Source organism: Pterocles gutturalis, unplaced genomic scaffold (assembly GCF_000699245.1).
Source record: "Pterocles gutturalis isolate BGI_N339 unplaced genomic scaffold, ASM69924v1 scaffold45376, whole genome shotgun sequence".
NCBI classification, from domain to species: domain Eukaryota; kingdom Metazoa; phylum Chordata; class Aves; order Pterocliformes; family Pteroclidae; genus Pterocles; species Pterocles gutturalis.
This window is the reverse complement of record NW_010107097.1, coordinates 96-22,032: the sequence shown is the minus strand read 5'-3', so window position 1 is coordinate 22,032 and position 21,937 is coordinate 96. Positions and strand designations below refer to the sequence as shown.

At 35.9% G+C, this 21,937-nt stretch overlaps 1 protein-coding gene across 1 annotated transcript in view; it reads right to left on the bottom strand.

Annotated features, from left to right (window-relative positions):
- Positions 1-18,832, bottom strand: part of LOC104472346 (protein furry homolog-like) — a gene marked incomplete at its 3' end in the record, with an annotated part of 37,076 nt that extends 18,244 nt beyond the window's left edge. The window contains exons 1-11 of the mRNA XM_010087982.1: positions 18,787-18,832; positions 17,862-18,024; positions 17,319-17,415; positions 14,796-14,875; positions 14,229-14,309; positions 13,585-13,753; positions 12,414-12,506; positions 9,276-9,374; positions 7,701-7,802; positions 1,222-1,325; positions 485-593 (exon numbers count right to left, since the gene is read on the bottom strand). Of these exons, the coding sequence (XP_010086284.1) occupies positions 485-593; positions 1,222-1,325; positions 7,701-7,802; positions 9,276-9,374; positions 12,414-12,506; positions 13,585-13,753; positions 14,229-14,309; positions 14,796-14,875; positions 17,319-17,415; positions 17,862-18,024; positions 18,787-18,832 (1,143 nt within the window). The remainder of the gene's footprint in view (positions 1-484; positions 594-1,221; positions 1,326-7,700; positions 7,803-9,275; positions 9,375-12,413; positions 12,507-13,584; positions 13,754-14,228; positions 14,310-14,795; positions 14,876-17,318; positions 17,416-17,861; positions 18,025-18,786) is intronic.
- Positions 18,833-21,937: the final 3,105 nt, after the last annotated feature.

Sequence of the window (21,937 nt, the reverse complement as noted above, 5' to 3'; positions counted from 1 at the left end):
ATGAGAGTTTATCTTGTGAAATCATACCCTGCATTTTGATATAAGGACAAGAGAAGCACCTAAAATAATATAAATCATAATGCAGTATTAACTACACACTACTGCATGCATTGCATATTTTTTCTGTCTACAGAGGCGAGTCTTCAGGCTAAATATAAGTGCATATTACTGTCTGAATGCTTTGTCCGGTATAAAAATATTAATATACTAATTTTATTAGTGTATATATATACACACACCAGTACAATATAAATGTAAATATTAATCACCGTAATGTTCATACACAACAGTTATTGAAGTTAAATTAACTTTGCCACTAGTAGAAACGGAACGAGTCACTTCATTTATTCTACATATTTGGGGAAATTCTATTCAAGACATAAGACCATTTCAGTGGAAATATTTTAAAAACTAACCTTAAATTTATAGTTATTCCAAATAACGTTCATTCTATTCTTATAGCTCTGCCTAGACATATTCTTACCTGAGCAATGAACTGAATAATCTTCACAAATATATTCAGAGGTGTGTCTCGTGGGACCACACTACGTGATCCTTTTGGAAAAAGTGCTGATACAATGCTCATGAGACGGCTAGAAGAATTTGGACACACAAAGAAATTAAAAAAACATTTAAAAGTAACTTCTTATAATAGCATAGATGTTACAGTTCAAATCTGGGAGGCAGGGGGGAGGGCAGTTACTACTAAATAATACAGAAGCATATGACAGGTAGGACCACCTACAGAAAGTACAGCCCTCTGCTGTCACAGGCAACAGTATCATGGGTTCATTTATAAAGTGACATGGTCTAGTTACTTATAGTCAGGAGGAGGGGCAAAATCTGAATAACTATTCCAAATTCTCATGATGCTGATTTATAAAGAAAACCTTTTCATTTCCAGCACATACTTAGTGATGGCCACTTCATATCCTATTTGTTCTGGTACCATTAGTGTCTTTTAACTTTATTAAATTTCCTGCTTCTTATCTCTCCACCCTCTTCCACCCCTGCATATCCCTGTGAAGACAATTGTAGACTACTCTTTTTCCTCATCAAAGTAATCACGTTCTTTTGGTTTTCTCTATTAAGATGAAGTCTTTGTTCCCCTGTTTACCTGACTTGACCATCCCTGAACTGGCTTCATGATGTATTCATATCACTAGGGCAGAAAAAACCCCACCAACCAATAGTTTAAAATCCTTTGCATAACAAACTTACCTTTGAGTTACAGTGTTGCTTTCACATTTTATTCTAATAACATAAACCCATAATAACCTATACAAAGATTCCAGTGCAACTCGGGACATTTTGGGATCTTTATTCTGTAAAATAAATGAAAAATACAGTTACCTGTGAGACAATCAGAAAATTCTATTACTACTCTTCTGCCTTTAGGGAATATTTTCAGATTTTTTTAACAATGAAAACTGATGTGTTTAATACTGACTACAAGTTTCAATGTGTTTTCCTAAAAACGACCCTGTATTACATATTTCCAATACCACTCAAATATTGAACTAGTAATTCCACATTATTTTACATGTCTTTCACTCTGAGAGCAGAGGAGTAACTAAAAAAGCAGATATCCCTCTTGAGATGAACCCCAAGAGTGTATTGCTTCCAAGAACTTTTCTCAGAAAGCTATTGGTAACGAGTACCCAGTTTATAGCAAAATAACTTATACTTTGTCTAAAACATCCGAGTAGCTACTTTGGATCAGGCATGAGGTCTAGTCATCATTCAGTTTATGACATCAGACAGTAGCAGGTGCAGAAGAACGCAAAATGGGGCAGGCACACAAGGATGCTTCTGCAGGTGTGCACTCCAGATATCACCCAACGTAGCCATTTCCTCTGGGCTGCTAATGCTAATGTTTACTCACTTCCAATGAATTTTTATCGTAACAGTTAAGCTATCTTTTTCTTTAATACAAAATCTCATGGCATAATTCAGTTTAAATTACACACTGTATGAAAAGCAATTATGTTTTTTGTCTTAAAGATGCTACTAGGAGTTTGGCTTTGCTCCTCCTAGCTCTTAAACTGTGTAAAACAGTAAAAGTAACTAACGTTCTTCGTACTAACTCCAGCAATCCCTTTTCCAACTAGAGATTCTTGGTGTATTTATAATATTGAAATGTCCATCGAGATTCTTGGAATTTGCCATAAGTATGAGCTTATTAACAGAAAAAATTATTCCCAGTTGCCGTCCTTCTAGGCATTCTCTCAGTTAAAAAAAACAAAAACAAAACCCCCATAACAACAAAAACGCAAAACAAAACAAACCGCAAAACAAATACCCCAAACAAAAAATAACAACAACAAAAACCTACAAAAGAAGAACACGTTCCTCATCTCCAGTGAAGTCTCTCTGTTTCAAGACATATCTATATCATGGCTTGAACCTAACTAATTTCATATGTTGTGGCCTCTGCCAGAAGCCAAGGAGTCAGAATTGCATACTTTGACCTCCCAGTACAAGCGGAGTGCAATTTCACAAAGGGTGAAAGTGCATCTAAGACCATATTGTTTTGAAAAGAGATGGTCTCATTCCTGGTTGCCTTATCTGCAGCCTCACCGCTCCCTCTGTATTGAATCCAGCAGTAAGAAAGTCTAACTCACATCAGTAAGTTGATCCAAATAATTTCATGGCTATATCTGTGCAATAGACTATACAAAGGAGAGCAATTTGTATTTTTAACACAGGTGGGTCAGGGCTATAGGTTTTGGCAGCAGCGTACTTTAAGGAAGGCAAAAAGCCTACCACAAAATCAGAGAGGCAAAAGTGGTACTTTAGAGACAAATAACATATTCGACTGTTTATCAGAATATTAGAGGGAATAGCTTAACCCAATCTACATCAGTGATAATGCTGTTCTACCCTCCACATTGATTGATACCTCTGAATTAGGACACCTGCAGCTAGACAGTGGGTAAATTCAGGAAGGTGATCTGGACAAAACCTAACCAGTAAAAAGTTACACGTGTCCCTGGTTAGCATTCAGACAGAAAACTGTCCCACTGTCCAGCTAATTTACCAGCAGCACTACTATGAGGAAGAAAGCAAACATTCATAATTGAACAAGGGGGTGAGACTGTGAGAGCTCTAATTTTAACCAACTTAAACAGAAAAAACCCATTACACTATTACTTATCATATTTAGTCTATAGGCCAACAGTTCTTGATGTTCGAAGTAGGCTGGTGAATTAATTGGTATATGCATTATCAAAGTCTATCTGGAATGCGGTGTCTAGAACTGAGTAATGCTTCAGTTTCCTTATTTCTGATATTCCAAAGGAGAGCTTGATTTACAGGTCCAGAAGAAAACCAAAAATTTACTATTGGCTTTCAATCATCTAATAAAAAAAATGGTGTAGGTAGCAGATATTTTACAATGTGTTAACAACATTCCATCTCTTAGAAGGTTTATCATCCAGTGTAGCTACTTCTGATTAGTTATGATAAACTATGCTGCTTTGTTAAAGAAAAACAAACAAAATCATGTATGAAGAGGCATTCACCTTGTAAAAAGGGTTACAAAATAAATACAGCAGTACTTCTAATCTCTTAAGCATTGAAAATTTTCATTCTCTTTTCCTACAGCTGAGAACTAATCAAATACACTAGAAGAAAATGGCTTTTTGGGTCTAATTTATGGCACATTGCCCGTATACTTGGTGTCAGTATGTCAGTATTTCCTCTTATCTCTGAGATTACTGCAAATAGAATACGGTATACGTGCCTGTGTAATTCACCAACCTGGCTGAATTTCAGTCATTTTAGCTGATGCCTGTCAGATTTTAAAGCACTCTATCCTGTTTGGTTTTTTTTTCCCCCCCAAACATAGTTTTGTTTAAAATCCTAAAAGTTTTAACATAAATTATATCCGTTGACTATGGAATAAGCTGTCAAGAACCGTATCTCTGTTACAAAATCAAAAAAAGTAAGAGCAAGCGGTCTTACATGACACATTAAGATGAGTCAATAAAACATATCTCAATGAAGACAAGAAACAAAATAGCATTTTTTCCATGTTAGTCAAATGTAGTCACTTACTGAAGAAAGTACTTTTTAATACTGATGTTAAACTTTTCTTCTGTTCTGAACTAAAACAATTTCTACTTTTTAAAACCTGCAAAACCAACAGTGTAAAAGTCTTTCAAGTTAGTGCACTGCAAGTTGTTACAGTAAATCAATTTCACATTGTTTAATTGTGAAAATGTTCTCAAGTTTGCTGGCATGCAAGACACTTTTTGAAACAAATTAACAGGAAAAAACCCCACACATCTGACTAGGTAGTTTACTTCCTGTGGAAACATGCACTGCTGTTCAGGGAAACTAGCTGTGATATTGATACTCAATCTCACAAAGCCACATTTTCACCCTCAAGGAAAAACTGGTATTAGAGAATTTTCTCATCTTTCTCCTTTATTCCCTGGCAACAAAAAGAAGACCTTTGAAACATTAGCTGTTCTTTGTCCTGTTGCTTCCTAATAGTACTAACAGCAATTGTACAAAGAAAGGAAAGCACAAGGTACAACAATTAACATAAAAATAAAACCAAAGTATTTACATGAGACAAAGCAACAGTTTCACTGAGTTATAACATTTTAACTCACCTGCAGTGTTTCTATTTGTTTTCTGATACTGTTGTTAGATGGCATCTAAATAAAGCAATGTGAGACAGCAAAACAATAACAAACATGAGAATGGGAGGCACATGCATGTTAGATGAAAAAAAAGCACAAAAACAACAGATAGCTGTGTAGTAAGGACTCTATTCAGTAGAAATACAGGCTTTGCTACAGTGGCAGAAAGCATTCCTCCAACTTTCAAGGTTTTGTTGGTAACAGACACTAAGGTTAAACTGTGAAAAATAAAATTATTCTTTTCCATCCTACAGTGGTGAAGAATGATAGACATTTTTCTCTCCCGTTTCAGCAGCTTTCTTAAATGTTCCTTCATCTCCCTGGAAGAGGTGGTAAAGATACCACGACAACTCAGCTTTATCCAAGAATCTATCAGCTTTCTGATAAGCCTGATAAAATTAGTCTATCTAAATACTAGTCAAAAAAGTAAGCAAAATGTTTTATAATACTGACTCAGTGCTATTCTCTGCTGAACAAATTCAGAATTTTGCCTACACTACAGTGTGTAAAGAAATGCCGTGCTGGGCGCCATGCTGAAACAGCATCCCAACTGCTCTGTGGGACAAGGCCAGCTATACCTATGCCAAGAGACATTATTTGGCACACTCCAGGTCTAAACTACTCTTACAATGCACTTCTCTGCTATTTGCATTGCTTCAGACCCAGAGCTATTTAGTCCTTCCTCATAGCAATGACAGCATGAAAGATAAAGGGAACAAAAACCAAACCTAGGCTTCCTCCTTTCAGCAAGGTTAAGATGTTTTCCCCGTACAATAACCTTGTTTTGAAGATAGCTAAAGCTAGCATGCACTGAAACCCAGTACAAAGAGTTTACAAGGGTAATAAATATTGCTAGTATTGGTTCAGGATTCAGAGCACTCTCAGGAGCATTACCAAGTACAAAGTAGCACCAAAATACTGCAGGGCATGAATATAGGTACCATGAAGCAACTGTGAAGATTTGAGTTTTCACACCATGGCCAATGGGAAATTGCGTATTTCTGCCACTGAAGTGTGACCACACGGTGTGTACTGCTAGGTAAGAGTTCGCACTGGGTAGTCACCAGGGAATAAACTGAGCACCATGAATCCATTACCTATGTTACTTCTTGGCAACCTGTTAATGGGCCTGTACTCTTCATAGATATCCCTGTGACAGTCTAAGTGTTATCATTACTTTAATCGTTAATTTTAACTAATATGGTAGGGGTGGATGAACCTTTTCAATACTCTGAAGTACGTCCCAGTAACTCTCAAAATTACTTGATTAAATAACAAAGACACTAGAGACAATGGATTTGGAATCCTTATTGCATTTTACATACTTAAGTAACTGCAAATAAAAGAATGTTTGTCATTAGGAAATTAGGAAACAAAATGGGGAAGGGGAAATCCAAAATACTAAACTGCTGTGAAATTCAGATTTATAAATTAATGAGATTACTTATTACAGACTGCATGCATTTAATTAAGTTCAGAAACAAAGGAACACATTAATTCACAAGACACGAGGACAGTCAGAGTGTATTTTTCAAGATTAAACTCAACAAAGTTTCTCAGTAAGCTAAACATCCCAAAAAAGAAATAGTATTTGGTGGGCTAAGTTAAACCAAGCTGTAAAATATCCTAAATAACTCATTGATGGTACAGCATCCTAACACTGCAAACTATGAATTGCAGAAATTAATAGCATAGAATCATAGAGTGGTTGGGTTGGAAAGGACCTTAAAGATCATCTAGTTCCAACCCCCCTGCCACGGGCAGGGACACCTCCCACTAGCCCAGGTTGCTCAAAGCCTCATCCAGACTGGCCTTGAACACCTCCAGGGATGGGGCATCCACAGCTTCCCCGGGCAACCTGTGCCAGTGCCTCACCACCCTCACAGGAAAAAATATCTTCCTAATATCTGCTGAATAGAGCCTTACAGTAAACGTGTTAAGCTGTTAGTAGTTAACAAAACCAAGTAAAATATAAAATGCATGCTCAGCAACTACCAGTTAAACTCACTGGCATTTATAGCTTTAATACATCCACTACCAGCAATGGACGTTATGCCAGAAAAACACAGCTCCCTAGATTGTAAGAATTTTTAAAAAAACTTTAAAAACAAAAGCAAAAGCAGCCTCCATAAGCAAAATAAACAACAAAACAAAAATCAAGGTAAATATTGCAAAAGAACTGCAAATGTTAGATGAAAAATACACAAAAACCCAACAAGCAACAGAAAAGTGTGAAAGATGTCACAAAAGCCAAATGACCCTTAAAAAACAATCCAAGCAGCTAAACCTGTTGCCTTCTGACTTCATGACGGTTTACCTATTTTACTAATAAGCACTGGAATTGTCACTCATACCTAACCCGAACTAATATTGTGAAGGCAGATGAAAGAATTTATTAAAATTATCAAAATCAATACATTAGACAAAATCATGAACTATGGTAATCAAAACTAAGGAAAAAACGTACAACAATTAATGCTACAAGAAAGTCAGTAAAACAAATCCCCAATTTCTAAGTATCTTGATCTCTTTATCAATCAACTCACACTTACAATGCTATCAACTGAAGCCATGTGTTAAAGGGACACCATAATTTGGAACATATATATCACAGGCTGTATATACAATATCTTTTCGGGACTCCCAATTCATTTTCTACTCCTTCAACAAGTGGAGAAGAGAGAGAACTTTCGCATTTACTATACATTCTACTTAGAGAAGTAGACAAGCCACTTACTTTCTCACATATAATTTGCGCATGAAGAATTACGTTTTGTACTTTCTCTGGCATAAATAGCATTTGTTAGCAACACTTCCGTAGATTTACTCAATAAAACAAGCCACATCTATTTCCTGCATTACATAGCATCACAAAAACCTACTACTAAGTTTAATACTAATAGAGACTGAAGATATTTCATTTTTAAAATAAAAATATTTCACAGTATCCTTTTAAACAGCCAAATATTAATTTTTATTTGGCACAAGAATACATTGTAACAAATGCTATTGATTTGTGACAGTTCCTGAATTGAAAAGGAGTCTTACCTTTAGATGTGACAAACAGTTCTGCAGGAAAACGTGCCAGTTATTTAAAAAAAACTGTTTCTGACTGACACACAAGAGGCAGGTGATCAGTGGATACAAAGCCTATGAGTAGGGGGGAAAAAGAATTGATCAAATTGCTCTTTGCAGATCTCCCAAGCCTTGTACATTGAGAATGAGACACGGTCAGTTCTTGTCTCTCACTCGCCCAATTTCAGCATTGCACGGCAGCCTTTCCCCTGCACTAGGACACACAGTCATGGTGTCCTGGGTATAACCTATGTGCCATAAAAGCTCACGGTGTAAGACCAGGGCAGTCGAACCATGCTGAAGCTCATCCCCCAGCAAGGCCTGATTTCAAACAAAGACTGCAAGCGGATCTCACCTTTCATATATTCTACAACCACGACTCAACTCATGGGGTCTTACATGCTGGGAGAGGGAACTGCCTCAAAGAAGAATACTCAGGAAGAACATTACTGATTCAGTGAAAACTGAGGCAGACTTTAGGTTGTCAGAAATGTTACTTCTCCTCAAGGTTTACTTTCAGTAAAGAATGAAGCACTAATAAAGTCTGTGATTATGCAGACTAGCGTGACTTTGCTTTGGTTTAGTAACGCAAGATTTGTTTAAGCACCACGGACTTTAAGAGAACACATAATGGTGATTAATACCAATACTGACTGCAGATTATCTTGTTATTGAGCAAAATTAAAGAATTACAATGAATAAGTAAATTGCAATCTTGATGTAACAATGTTTCTGACTTCATGAATAAAATGACATTGTCAGTACTAACATCAACTACTTTATGTTATTCTTACATAAGGAGTTTAACCAGGTATAATTATATACGCTTTCCATGCTCACAATACCAGAAAGTAAGTTCATCTCTAACATGAAAGTGAGGATAAATCATTTTAAATTCACTTGCATTTACACAATATGCCAAGTGTAATGCAAAATTTAGCCCTACATTTCCAGCAAAGGGAAGTGAATCAACTTGAAACAAGGCTGCCACAGTTATCAAGTATTACCACATACTACATCAATAAGAGATTTAAATCCTCGCTAAGATGAAGTCTCAGGGGGAAAAAAAACTCCACAGATATTTATATCAGAAAGAGATAATTAAAAATAGTGGAAAAAGAAAACCAAAGTGTATGGGGAGAGCAGAAAACAGGCAGAGCAGGGCTATTAACTGGCTGTTATTTTATGAAAAAGTCTTGTCTGACACTTCTATCTTTTAATTAAACATAATTCAAATATACAGACTGCCTGAAAGGAAGTTCTTTTTAGAAGAGACATTAGGTTAAATAACTCTGTGCTAAAACCCACTAAAATAATCAAAACCAAGCAATGATTTCAAGACAATCACATAAGTGAGATATCAGAGCATGTACCTTGGACAAAGAAACAAATCCAAATTAGAGCAAATGCACATACACAATATGAATTTAATTATACTTGAAGTTAAGATTTAAATTAATACAGCTGTTAGCTTTTCCTCATATAATGTACTAGCTTAAAAGTCTAAGATGAGCAAAATGGAGAAGTTGAAATATTTCTTTAAAATACCAGCGAATGCTTCTTTCTTGAACTCAATTCAAAGGTAGTCTGATAAAGCATCTCCACAAAATTTTTCAAACATGGCACATTCACTTCATTTTTAACAGCCTATTAAAAAAAAATACACACAAAAATGGGCTTAAAAGTTTATACAGAAGGCAATTTAAATATACATTAAGATGTCCATGAATTCCAGAACATTCAAAAGTAATATCTCACATTAGGTAGGTATTTGAGTGTATTTATCAGAAATATAAACAGAGGCATAAGAAATCATGTCACACACTACAACCATACAGTTAAAAAACCAAAACAAACCCCAAAACCATTAAAAAAAACACTATTTTAAGAATGTGGCCCGCATTCCATACTTAGAGTATATTTGCCACCACCTAACAAATAAAAACTATACCAAAACTCTTTAAAAGTGTAATTTAATATATTTTTTTTTAAAACCCCATAATTTTTTCACTGTTCCCCTCTTCAATGCTCCCCTTTTATGTCCTCCAGTTCTGAAAACAGGAAACTTAGGAAATGACACACAGGATTACCAGCCAACCAACCATGTAAGGGTTCCTTGTTCAGCTTTCAGAATTAATGAAACAGATACATGGAGCCCTACACCTTTTTTATACACTCTGTCCTTCCATACGGAATAGCCTTCCTTCTACAAAACAGGCAGCTACCTTCTTCATCAAAATCCCTGCAAGTCTCTTGGCCTTCTCTCTGGATACCTATGATGACCCATTTATATGTTATCCTCAACCTACTGTTTTATACTGTGTTTCTGCTTTATTTATCAAACTGGGGAGTGGGGTGTTGGAGACAGGGTTGGCTTTTATGGAAGAGATCCTCTATACTCACAATTTTCCTATAATATAAGGGGTTTTTTGTTAGCTTTTATTATTCAAAGTTATTAAAACACATATCATGTCCACCTTGCTAAGAACACTCTGAAAATGTTCAATGATGTGGAATCATAAGTGTATAATATTTCTGTAACATGTACAAATCCAAAAAGAAAGAACTGAGAAAGTAATTATATTTAAATCACTTCCTACATACCTCCAAATTATTTATCTTTTGCTATTCTAAAGCTCTAAGTTGATCAGTACCCTGCTAGCTCCACATGACATACTAGTCAGTTGTTGCCAGCACCACACTGTTGCTCTGGGATATAACCTTGGGCTTACAGATCAGCCTTAACTTCCCCACTGTCATTCATCACATACCTGCAGGGTCCAAATCAGGTCATATTTTTAAAAATGGCTGAATGACTAAGCAATAGAATGATAGTAAAGAAGTCACAAAGCCAAAACCCAACAGCTTCCTCACTTAAGTGATTTTCTGTATCCAAGGTATAGAAAAGCCTAGATTCAGTTCCTTCATCTGATTCAAAAAGATTCAAACCTGCACCTCACATCTTCCAAGAGAATGACTAACCCTCTCAACTGCATCTCAATCTGGGATGGGGCTCTCCGCTTGTATTTAAGAAGCTCCATTTGTATGAAACGATTAGAGACTCAATGAGTCAGAAGGAAAGATCAAGCCTCCCTCACCAACAGTTTAAAGCGCTGACTCAGGCTATGCTTGTAGGAAGGGATCCACAAAGCCACACGCACGCTCTGCACAGCCCATGTGCATGCCTCCGTGGTTACCACCAGATATCCCCAATTCCCAAATGCTGCTTCTGCCTCATCATGGTACATGCATTTTTCACTATATTTAAATTATTATTTTACAAACTAATAATTTGTGTTTACCTAAACGTTAAGTACTTTCACAATGCACCCCCACTCCAACTACCAAGCAATTGTGGAGCTCAAAACAAAAATCAGATTCACTTTTTAATAAGACAAGTCTTCTCTAGAAGAATATAAGTATGCCCAGCTAAGATCAAGCCTTCAGTCAATAGACAGCTACTATTAACACCACCTCTCTGTGGCCATTCCTTAAGAAGAAAGATTGTCTCCTTTCTAATACTTGTTAGAAAAAACCCCAACGTTGAGACCAGTGAAGGGAAAGAAGCATTTCCCCGGCTCAGGGCAAGGCAGACCATTTGCAAGAGGATGATTCAAGGAGATTCCTCTTTTTTTTTTCCTGCAAGCTTGCTTAGACAGGATCGCCACCTGGCGTCCTAGTCTTTCTAGATCCCATTGTACAAAATGGGATCTACAAGTCCCAGTTCTCCATAAATAGCAAGATATGCCCCATAATCAGGCGTGACACGGAGCCATGACCTGCCATTTCTCAGGACAACGTGCCAAACACACTGTGGCCTAGTATTTTGTAATATGACTATCATTTTAGACAACTATCACACCAGGTATCTATCTTACTACAATGAAACTTTCTGAACTTGTGGTAAATGGCCAGCTTGAGGTATAGGTATACTGAGCTGCCATAACTTCTCATTGATCTGTTGACCAAACTTTATGCAACCAAACAAAGCACCCTGGGAGGAAGGGGGAGAACCTGTCCTGACCAAAAGCGTTCTTACAAGCAGTGTGACAGGCACTGTACATACAACACTGTAATGATTTCGACGGTTTTTTTCTTGTTCATGGCTGCTGAGTAAAAATTCTGGCTTTAGATTTAAAAAACATACAGGAGATGATTGACTGCTCTTCCACTTGAAGGATTACATCGAATGGACACTCAAGTCTATGAACAATTGTTATTTAATCAGCCAAAATCTACGTTCTTCCATCTTGCATAGGAGTTCACACTCTCCTTATTGGACTGTAAAAATGTTACATATCTCCCTTTATTCTAGAAAGAACTTAACACATTTCAGCTAATATAGAAAAGTCATTGGACCCTTGAGTGAACAAATACTAAACCAAAGAAATTTCAAACTTTTACAGCAAGTATAAGATTACACAGTGCTCTGGTGATAAAAAGGTCTAGAAATCAGACAATTTTAAGAAGTTCTGAAAAAAGACTGGAAACTAGGTAATACACAAATCACTCTTACACATTTCCCTTTAAAGGTTATGTAGGTGTTTATAATTTACTTAATAGTCTTTTTGAATCTGTATAAATGTAATATTGTAAGGATTAATGGAAGCAATTTTAGAATGAGAGCCTAATTGAAAGTGAGGGGACTAACGGGGTGGGGGGAGGAGGGGTAAGGAGAATACTTACAGCAGCCACAGGGATGAGAATTTCCACAAACAAACCAGCAAGAGCATGTTTTATATCTTTATCTTTTACTTCCAGGAAGTATTGAGCACATTCCTTAGTAAGCATCAGAAAAATATTTAGAAAAAAGAAGACAAATGTCACTAAGCCATAAAATCCACTAGAAGGATCACATTAATTTCCAGTTTGAATTTCTAACATCCAATGTATTTAAGTTAGTCTTATATTCCTTGATGATGTGAACTTTATGAAACATTACAAACTTTAAAACCTGTTTCTCCAGCAATTAAAAAGAAACTGAAAGGAGAACATTTCTAGTACCAGATAGTTATTTACTTTCTACTCAGAATATTGAGAGTACTCAGAATATAAAACAATATAAAGATGCACATTTTTCCTCAGATTATTCTGAAGTTTTAAAAAATAAATGCTTATCTCTACTGAAACTACTAGAAACCAATATTTGATTTTTTAATATACCAATTTTCATTTTCAAGATGACTTTAATGCAAAGAAAATTTTAAACATAAATAAATAATCCATACATTCCACTACACCAAACTGACCACTCTGGACACAATCTGAAGCATCTATGTGTATGTTAGTTTTTTCAGGATTGAGATCAATGTCAATGCCTGTTAAATAGCTCTAATAAAATTTAATACCAAGTTGCAATAACTTCAGTTACTGTCCAACAGGCAAGTTATTCATTAAGACAATTTATTTAATGCACAATGAAGAGAAGCAAAGAAAGAGTTTTTAAGTCTCTCTGAAAATTAGCTGAAGTGGTTACAAAAAAGAAACAAAAGTGTTTCTTGGCATCTCAGCTGTTAAAAAAAGACATATCAAGTAACTTTTTTTCTTTAACCCACTGCTTTCATAAAGAAATAAAGTTATTTGATTGCTACCCATTTTCATTTAGTCTTGAATAAATTCATGTATTACAGGTTTACCACATTACTGAGACAACCGAGAATGCATACTCATTACACTAGGTACTCACAAGCTGCAGAGAAACAAATGATTCATATCTCTTGAGAACTTACAAACTAAACAGAAAAGGATGAGTGACAACACACAAGCAGACTGAGCAACAGAGCACAGCAATCATCACTGCAGCTTCATGACTTCATCAAAATTACGCTCACTTCAGTTTTCTGCAATATTCATGTACCTGCATGAACTGAAATGATGCTTCAAAATCCTCCACAGGATACATCTTTACTCGAAAAAACTTCATTCCCATAATCAAACTGATGATACTTTGTACTACATGAGGACTCTGTTCTTTTTGCCGCAGTTCCTTTAATTCAGTGACAAACTTCTTCCTAACAGCTTGAAACCTGAACAAGGGGTATATATGGCAATTACATACATTCTTATTTACTTTTATATGATGTCTATAATTTTGAACCAATTTTTTTAGTCTGTTAATGATAACAGCACCTACAGTAAAAGTAACACAATCAAGATGAACACTGATACTAAAAATTTAGGCATTTAAGTGTGCCTGTAACGATCAGCACATTAGACTATACTCATTATCTGAAAAACAACTACTGACTGATACCAGGCCTCCTTTCCCTGTACCTAGAAGTTGACAGCAAAGCAATTCAGTATTGTACTAAAGATTATTTCTTGATTTGTTCAAATTTATTGTGCTGGAATATGAGACAAACATGCCAGACTACACCTGACTATACTTGACACTTAAGGGATTAGCTGCTGGGGTCACTAATACATGCTGCTATATTAAATAGTCTTTAAATCTAGAGTAATTTTTCCATAAAGACAAGAAGAGTCAGAGACTGAACTTACTTTGATTGAGCAAGAACCCCTGTCACTTCCGCATATAAGTCTGCAATAATATGCACATTCCCGGTGTTGGTTCCTGAATACCTGAGGGGAAAAAAAAAAAAAAAAAAAGCAGGGGTGGGCGAGAGACCTTGTTCTTCTAAACCCCAAGCATGTTCTCAATTACAAACAAAAAGTTTGTTCCATAGCAAGGCAGATTATTACCATAAAAACAACGGAAGTCAAGCATAAAATGCACTGGTGACATTTAAAGTGAGGTAGGTTCATTGAGTGGACATAAGAAACGTATTCTGCACAGGAAGTTTGCTATGGTTATCCGAACTCGGACTTTCCTTTCTCTGGCTAGCTATGCAAATAATTCTGTATATTCTAAGCAAAATAAACTCAGCATTATATTGAACAAAGCTGTGTTCTTTCAAGATAGGTTTTCAGTTTAAAGATATCAATCAGTGTTCATTTATAGTATTATCACCAACATGTTACATGGGAGGCAAAGGAGAACAATCACAACAATCAAGCACAGGCTGGTAATACACACAAAATATTTCAAAGTGCACAAGTGAAACTTACCCTTCCTTATGTTTAAAGTGCTTAAAAGCCAAGTTTAGAACTTCATGTACTAAAGGATCTGGCACTGGATGAACAGGTATCTGAAATGCAAATATAATTTCTATGCATGTAACTATGCATGTATATATACACATATGTACATATGAAGTAAAAAACCAGTAGTGTGAGATGCCCCGTAGAAATCTCTCCCACCACTGTCAAAAGACACATCCTTTGTTGGCATAAGGTATCAATTTAATTCTGCAATATGTAAACATTTACACAACCTTTATTGACATTCTCTTAACATATTTTGCATACTGGCTTTTAGGGATGAAATTCACAATAAAATAAACAACAGTAATGTAAACACTATGAATTTGTCATCAAAATTTACCAGACTAGGTTAACTATGCATCTTTCCATGCTTTCTACCTTGTATGGTGTTACTATTACACATCTAACCTCAAAATGCAATTCATCTCAATATAAAGGAAGACAAAACCAAAAAGAATATAGAAGAGATGATCACTTCCATTTTAGACTTCCTGCAGACGAAAGCAGCCAAAACATCTAGAAATCTTACCAGCAATAAGTAACAATTTGGTAAGAAACCAAAACCAAGCATTGTTTAGAAGATAGTTTTTTACTGAGGTTCTCTTTGACATAACCATTGTTCTCAGGTTTGAAATAAAACATTTGCTTAAAAATTAAATCTATTCTTTAAAAAAAGCACTATATATAATCGTGAAGTCATCATAGCTTTAAGATTATAAAGCAATTTAGGTAGGGACTAGGATTATCCTCTAAACATTACTGCTCAAGAGTGATTAAGATTGTCACTAAAATACATTTGAATAAAAGACTACTGTCTTGTCTATAGAAAATGAAGCACTTACTGCTTCAGAATTTCATACTCTTCTGCATCAAGCAAGCTATTTGTCCACGAACATCTAGTTGCTGGAACTGCCTATTTACATGCGTATTTATACAATGAGTAATATGTAGTCACTTAAGCAAAATATTTTTGTTCCTACATAGGTCCTGTCTGTCACCCTCTCTCTGGTTGCTCTGTGTGTATTACAGAAAGGGCTGGATCATACCCTTTGCACCCTCTGAAAACAGTTTCTAAGAATTAAACAATGATAAGCCTCCCAGGAAGACAGGAAGACGGACGTAATGAGAATGTAAATATGTCTATTGATAAAAAGCCGTCCTTTCTGTGCTTTCTTTGACTGCTTAATTGCAAATTCACATTACAGGCAGAACATACAAAACCTCCTTAAGATAACTTCTAATACTAAATTGACCAAAGGATTCTCTTAAGTGATGTCTCTATATTCAGTGGCCCATTGAAGGGCTTTAGCAGAAGAAAATATCCTTATCAGAAAAATACCTATCTTGTCTGGTGTACAAGCACAAGAGGCTCACCAAGAATTACAGGAGTCACCACAGACTCTCTTCAAGACCAAAACTTTGTCACCTCTCCTGACATCTGAATCACTGGCAACATGTACCCTACTCAACAGAAAAACTAGTACCAGTTCAAAATACAGAAGCTCCCCACACACCCTGCAACCCTAAACAACCTATTCCATTTCCCTTTTTCTTTCGCACTGATAGAAAACTTAGGCAGGGAGAGAGCATGAACTAAAGATTTTCTGTAAAACACTAACACATATGAGTTTGGTGGTTTTAATACTGTTCTCTGTATCTCTGTGCATGCAGTACAGGAATATCACTTTGGATGACTGGTCAGTATCTCAGAGAAGGATAGGCAGCTCTTTTGTTTTACTGTTTTGATTTTTTCCTATATCACAAATATGCCATACACAACCACATAAATATAAATCTCCTACAAATTAGTTGTAAACTAAACCATAATCCTTGCTTTACTTAGTACAGAAAGCCATCTAATTTTCATGTATCTACACATAAAAGACATACTTAACTACTACTTAAGGATTTGAAATATGAAATTTGCTTGTCCACTTCATGTTTCAAACCCTTTCTTGCAGTTACCTTTCTCCTCTCAAAAAATGCAAGAAAAAATGCTGCTACTTGAAGCCAAAATCTATCCTCTTGTCCATATATCAATGCAAATTTTATATTAACAGAAACTGTGCATAACATCATCCAGCACTAGAGTATAAGGCCAAACAAAATTACATACCCTTTCTGATTTTTTTAAAAAGTGACATTTATTCTTGTCACTCAATGCTTTCACCTTTTATTTCAAAAACGTTTAAGCAGACAAAAGGTACTGAACACAAATAAAATGTTATTTTTTACAGTTTCGCTTTCTGCAGGACATCAACAGCTTTGACTTAGTGGACCCAAGTCCCGTGAACTGAGACAATGCAGGCATGTAAAGAAAAGACAGAAGAAGCCAAAGGCTTTATGCAACTGAGTGTATAATTACAGTCTTGCATATGCTCATCATATATATGTCCCAGTTTTTAATATAAAAATTTAAAGGAGATGATCAAAACTGACATTAAAAGCAAAAGATTAAAAGAAGTTTGCAAAAGCAAAAAAGCTTACCTGTTTTAGAACCTCTATTAAAACTAAACAAAAAATGAAATCTACAGCTAAGTCCCTCCTTTCAAGTAGATAATCTCTTTCACGTTGTTGGTCATCCCTAAAATAAGAAATCAAGAACACACACATCATATACAAGACTGAACACAAATATTGCAGAGAGGGGGCATTCATGTCTTTCATGCAATCACTGTTGCACATGCACGTAAGATGGATGGTTAGAAAGACTTTGGGGTTTGGTGCAGCACTGACATCTTGCCCCCTCCTGAAAGGGCCTGCCAACAATCAAAACAGGACAAACTAGCTTAGTATTATCAGCATCCAACTCCCTTCCGTGTAACAACCCCAAAATCATTAAGTCACTTCATGCGCATCATCTACGCAAGTTAAAAATACTACCTCGAAGCAGCCCATACTCTTTCTATACAGATTTAGGTAATGACAGATACAAATACAAAAGCACTTGTCAAAAAAAAAGTAGAAAGCATACATTTTCTTACAAGAGAGCACAAAAATCGAACAAACTTTTATAAGGAAAACTCTTACCCCTTTGATTTTGTGCTAGACCGAGGTCTATATTCATAAGATTCATCTTCTGTTCCATTTTGACGCCTGTACCAATCAAACAAGGTGCGTAATAAGGAGGGGAGACAGTGCTCTGCTACTGAGCTCATAGAGCTTATTAACTGAAAAAAAGGAAGAAAAATAGCTTAGCATAATAAAGCAATCTAAAAATCATAGAATTATAATCATCCTTTCAAACTGGTTTTTAATGTTAAAACCACATATCATATAATTTTACAAAGCGGTAACTTTATGTATTGTATTCACCTAGGACAATTACTGTAAATATGACACACCAAGTCAATTATTACGACAAATTTAAGCAAAGTGTTCCAAAGCTCATAGAGATTACAGAATCCTAAATTTATACACAAAACCATTGAGAAAACAGCAGAGATTTTAGGATGTCTCAGAATGTTGCCATGTGTATCTCTGAAGTAGACGAACCTTTACATTACAAATGACAGATAAGAGTTAACTCTCCTGAACCTTCCAAAACATGCTTCTTTGGTTATTATATAAACAAAACCACGAGCTTTTTAGATATTCTATGCTGCTTTTAATACATTATTACCATCTAGATTGCAAACTGCATTTACTTACAGCACAACTACCCTAACTACTGCCCTCTTTCAGAAAACCCATATGAGTCGTAAACCTATCAGTGAAACAGTGGCAACACAAACAATTATAGAACAGAGACCGTAACATGGTACAAAACTTAAATTCCTGAGGCTTCCTTCAACTTAAACAGAGATCATCGGTGCCCGCACTTGAAGTGGAGAAGGATGACTTTAGAAAGCATAAAGCAACTATGAACTCCCTGCCAGGAGGCAGCAGGGAGCAAGCCCATCTCCAAAACCCTGGCTGGAAAAGGAGAGTTATCACATTGCTCAGTGATAATTACCTCTTGCATCTTTCAAGTAAGAGGTTTCAACAGAAGTCATCCTCATGCTATAGCTTATCTAATATTCACTATTCCATAAAACGAAGACAACATGAATGCCATTATTTCTTTGTCCGCATTTGAAGCATCTTGTTTTTTCAGGTTTGGGGAAGGAATGGCATCAGGTTGACCATATGGGAACCTCAAAAAGATGTCTTTCAATCATCTGAATACTTTACTCAGCTTGCTAACAAGTCAGCTATTCAAGTCAGAAGAATTAAGTAGTATTCTTGACTACGTGAAAAGGAGAAACTTCCTCAAAATAAGTAACATAATATTCTTACTCTGTAAATTCATAATTAAATCCCAGTATGCAATACAAACTACATATTTTCCAAATCTGAACAGGAACTAGGTTTAATGAGAAGCTTAACATGACCCAGCAATGTGAGCTTGAAGCCCAGAAAGCCAACTGTGTCCTGGGCTGCATCAAAAGAAGCGTGGCCAGCAGGTCGAGGGAGGTGATTTTGTCCCTCTGCTCTGCTCTTGTGAGACCCCATCCAGAGTAGTGCGTCCAGTGGAAGGTGTCCCTGCCCATGGCAGGGGAGTTGGAACTAGATTATCTTTTAAGGTCCTTTACAACACAATTAAGAGTTTTTTACTAGAATAATGAGATTACTTTTTTTCCTTATTATTATTGTCTGTCAACAGGACACTCACTAAAAAGGAATTCCATCAAAAAACTAGGCATGCCTGCTGCAGGAGGGGCACACATGTTGAGCTAACTGCAGAAAAAGATGAAGGTGGTTATTGCAGACAACACAAAATGATACGAAGCCTCTTTAATACAGAAAAGAAACAGAAGCTAGAAAATACTCTATAGGTATGCTATAATGCCTTGCATCTCAGAACAAAGGCTAAATTTTGAGAATACCTTTATTTTTATACTAATACACGTTGAAATCTTTATGCCTTGCTTTGGAAACCAACCATGTTGTAAGCCTACTCCTTGTGCACCAACATCCATACAAAATAAATACCCAGTCAATCAACCAACATACATCAGACTTTTAGAAGTGGACAGTAAAGACCAGCTCAATTTTAACACTGTTAAGTTACATTGTGAGATGTGTGAAATTATAATGAAGCAGTGTGCGATGAAAAGGAACATGTACAATTTAAGATGTTGCTCAAGAGAATTCTCTGATGTGGCAGAGGTCTGACAAACTTCCTTAGAAAAAAAAAAAGCAACAGCAAAAACTTGTGAAGAGGAAAGAAAAACTGAGGCAATTTGAGACACTTGTGTGCTACTATTAAAACTATTATTCTTCAGTAAGAGGAAGCATCAGAAAAAAAAGAACTCAAAAGACACATTTGATAAAGCTTCAAAAAATCTTAACTGAGATTTGATGTGCAAGAAATGCCTGCTGCTTGCATCAGTTTGGGGTACTCAAACTTCTCTGTTGACCTCACTCCACTCGTGAGCAGAAATTACAAGTTAAAAGCTTTAACATAATTTTGGGAAAAAAAGAATTCAGAAAGCAGAAAGAACGAACCCTCCTCATGAGTTACTAAACTGAAGGTATTAGCATAAAATCAGCAATTTAACTGGCAATCCTTAGAGTGAAAGCTAAAGCTAAACTTGAAGAACAATCTATCATCAACCAAAGCAACCCAAAAGGTGGTTTGCCTTCAGAATTTGCTGTCAATTTCCATACCCCACCTAATTTAGACACTGGGGAAATACATTAATTTTTTTCTCTAAAAAAACCAAGTTCTCTTTCACTAAAAATAATTATATATCCAATGCATTGCACACAGCTATGTTCATACAGCAACAACACACACACGAGGACAGGAACAGATTAAGCGAATGTTTAAGTTACCCTCTACTGTCAATGTAAGATGACCCCAATGAGCAATTTTACTCCTGTGCCCTCCTTCTGAGCTGATGGGTTTATTAGGAGAAGAAAAAAGCTGCCTTTTAAGCTTTACTAAACCTTTTTCTTAGGTTTTCCTGCAAGTTTACACAGTATACTAATACTACTACTGTTCATAAACGTTTTATCAGTTAGGCAATTTACGTCATCTTCCACAGCAACAAGCTGTATCGCACACATTAAAAAATTTGTCATTGGTAGAGTGCTAAACCCAGAAACTACTGGCATTACAAGCATTTTCCTCTTGAAATGAAAAAGCAGTTTCACATCATAATTATTTATTTCCTGCCAAGTTTTGCATCCTTACAATTCTAATGAAAAGGCACTGGAATTATCAGGAAGACTAAATATTTGCTCGAATTACGTAGCTGCTAAGCAGAACATGAGCGATATGCTTATTCTTTATATTTGAAATAATTACCATAATGCCTTGATACTAAATTCAAGATCATCTTATACAAAAAAAATGTAAGAAAACCCTTTTATTTTAGCATTAAAATATGCCTAGGTTGAAAGCAGCAACCCAGACAAAGAGAGAACCTTCAATGCCCAAGAGGACAGAGCTGGACTAGTCATCATGACGTATACTCATATTCCTCAGAATGAAAGAGCAAAGCGTGCTCCAGCCTTAAAGGCCATAGCACTTTGCTAACTACTGCACTTCACACACTCAGCAGCACATTGAGACATAAAGAGAGAGAGATGCAAATGATAGCAAGATGCTAAAGCCCAAATTCCAGCTATGGCCAAAATCCTGATCCTGACAACACTGCTCACGTTCTGCTTAACCACAAACAAGCCTGAACCCCAGAGACACATCTGCTTTCAGCAAAGTCACTGAGGTGGCCAAGATACACTTCTGTGTGATCATAAAGTTTTGGTGTCCTAGGATAAGAGTAGGAAATTGCTAAGCATGATTCCTGCAACAAATGAAATAAGAAAAATACAAGCTATTTCAGTTTCAAGCTGTACAAGCAAAAATATTTTAAGAAATGCAATGTATGCTCTATAAAAAAAAAAATCCTCTCTGGTAGCTTCTTGATGTGCTGGGAATGATAAAGGGGAAGTACTCACACTAAAATGCTACAATTTTTAAGTTTAGAATTGTATCAACATAAAAATTTCCTTCTCATTTTCCAAAGTTTCATCTCTTTTAGCTAAATTTACTTTTTTTCCCAATTAAAACCTCAATGACAAATAAAAAAAATGTACCATTTGCAAACTGAAAACTA